The sequence below is a fragment of the Eimeria mitis genome, genomic scaffold (genome assembly GCF_000499745.2).
Source record: "Eimeria mitis Houghton genomic scaffold, Emh_scaff4310, whole genome shotgun sequence".
NCBI lineage: Eukaryota > Apicomplexa > Conoidasida > Eucoccidiorida > Eimeriidae > Eimeria > Eimeria mitis.
In genome coordinates, this window is record NW_013572631.1 from 2419 (window position 1) to 4788 (window position 2370).

General features: G+C 60.4%; 1 protein-coding gene across 1 annotated transcript in view; it reads right to left on the minus strand.

Moving 5' to 3' along the window:
- The window catches only part of EMH_0074140 (uncharacterized protein), a gene marked incomplete at both ends in the record, with an annotated part of 4022 nt that extends 1809 nt beyond the window's left edge, over positions 1–2213 (minus strand). Inside the window, 4 exons of the mRNA XM_013499428.1 lie at positions 1–1066; positions 1226–1453; positions 1703–1935; positions 2198–2213. Coding sequence (XP_013354882.1) covers positions 1–1066; positions 1226–1453; positions 1703–1935; positions 2198–2213 — 1543 coding nt within the window. The remainder of the gene's footprint in view (positions 1067–1225; positions 1454–1702; positions 1936–2197) is intronic.
- Between the last annotated feature and the right edge of the window lie 157 nt (positions 2214–2370).

Sequence of the window (2370 nt, forward strand, 5' to 3'; positions counted from 1 at the left end):
CAGCTGCTGCTGCTGCAGCAGTTGTTGCTGCTGCGCGGGGACGGCAGGCCTCTTCGTTTGCATCCCCAGAAAGGCTGCTGTCAGCAGCAGCACCATCTGCTGCTGCTGCTGCTGCGTGCTGCTGCTGCGCTGCGTCGCGCCTCTCCGCCAACTGCTGCTGCTGCCTTGCCGCAGAAGCAGCAGAAGCAGCAGCAGCAGCAGACACATTGCTGCTGTCGCCGCTGCTGCCAAGCATATGCACGGGTCTATCCAGCTTTTGCTGCTGCAGCAGCAGATGCAGGTGCTGCAGCTGCTGCGTGGCATTGATAACAGCAGCAGCCGAGTGAAACTCCTGGGGATGCTTCGGCTGCAGCAGCAAAGGTGCAGCAGCAGCAGCAGCTGCTGCGAAGCAGCTGCCAGTGCTGCTGAAGGATTCCCTCAGCAGCAGCTGCCAGCACCGCCGCAGCAGTTGCTGCTGCGTCGTACGTGCTGCAGCAGCAACAGTGTTCAATGCCTGCTGCTGTTGAGTCGGAGGTTTGGGGTGTAGCATATTCTGCTGCTGCTGCTGCTGCTGCAGCCGCTGCAGCTGCAGCGCTACATTTGGCTGCAGCTGCCGCCACCCACTAGCTGCTGCAGGAGCAGCAGCAGCTGCGCCTTCCCTCGGCTGCATGGAGCGTCGCTTTGCTGCTGCTGCTGCTGCTTCTGCAACCAGCAGCAGCAGCTCAAGCGAAAGAAGCCGGACCTGCTGCTGACAAGTATAGTTCTCCACCTCTACCTGGTGCTGCTGCTGCTGCTGCGCCTGCTGCTGCTGCTGCTGCTGCTGCTGCTGCTGGGGGTTGACGTCGGTGAGTAAGAGGGCACCGAAGAGGCAGAGCGCCGGGCCTGCTGCTCCCTCCAGCGCCCACGAGTGCAGCAGCTGCTGCAGCAGCTGCTGCAGCACAGAACTCAGCAGCGTTCCGTATTGCTCCTGCTGCTGCAGACGTCTATCCTGTTCTGCTTGTCTGTCGTGCTGCTCTTGCTGCTGCTGCTGCTGCTGCTGCTGTTGCTGCTGCTGCTTCCTTTCCTTTGCGAAGATCAACAAGAGCACCTACGAGCAGCAAAATCAGATGCAGCGCATGATGCAGCAGCAGCAGCAGCAGCAGCAGCAGGAAAAGCCACAAAAGCAACTGCAGCAGCAGAAGCGAGAGACGCAGCAGCAGCAGCAGCAGCAGCAGCAACAGCAACAGCAGCATAGGCCAACGATCACCTGCAATAAAGTCCCCACGAATCTGCTGCTTTGAGCTGCAGCAGGAACAGCATCAAGCAGCTGCTGCAGCAGCGACACAATTGCTGCTGGAGCCACCTGGAAGAGCCCGCGTTGCTGGTGCTGCTGCTGCTGCTGTTGCTGCTGCATGCACCCGAAACTCCACCGCTGCTGCTGCGGGGGGCCATGCTTTACAGCAGCAGGCAGCAGCTGCAGCAATGCTGCAGCTCCCTGCAGCAGACAGCAACACAGGCAGCAGAGACAACAGCAAATGCTCCTACAGAAACAGCAGCAGCAACACCAGCAGCAGCAGCAGCAGCAGCAGCAAGTGTTGCAGCAGCAAGATGTTGTTGCCACCCGGTGGCCCAAGGAGTGCAGCAAGCGCTGGCAACGCTGCGTAGACGCGAGCACCATCAGCAGCAGCAGCAGCAGCAGCAGCTGCTGCTGCTGTTGCTGCAGTATACTGTTCCTGGCGCTTACGTCTACAACAGCAGCTGCCTCTGGAGTATAGGCGGAGAACGAGCGGCTGTTGGTGCCGCCGCTGCTGCAGTTGCTGCTGCAGTTGGTGCTGCAGTTGCTGCTGCACCTGCTGCTGCAGAAGGCGCTGAAGCAGCAGGTGCTGCTGCGGCTGGCTGCTGTGCTGCTGCTGCTGCTGCTGCGACGCAAAGAAAATGACTCTGTCCACCTCTCCACAGCGAAGAGTAAAGCTTTCCCTGGAGCCGCAGCACAAGCAGCAGCAGCAGCAGCAGCAGCAGCAGCAGCAGCAGCAAGTGAGAGATGAACAGTGTGGCTGCCCCCTCTGAAGACCCCCTCCCGGCTGTATCTATGCTGCTGCAGCAACTGCTGCAGCTACACTACTGCTGCTGCAGCAGCAACTGGTGCAGCAGCAACTGCTGCAGCAGCAACTGGTGCAGCAGCAACTGGTGCAGCAGCAACTGCTGCAGCAGCAACTGCTGCAGCATCTCCTTGTCCTACATTTCAGAAGTTGCATGGCCTCAGACGGAGTGCTGTTTGCACCGATGCTGCTGCTGCTGCTGTTGCTGTTGCTGCTGATGCTGCTGTTGCTGCGGCTGCTGCTGCTGGTTGCCAGGGTATGAGCACACAGAAGAGCCTCGCATGCGCTGCCGCCGCTCTGCACCGCAGCAGCA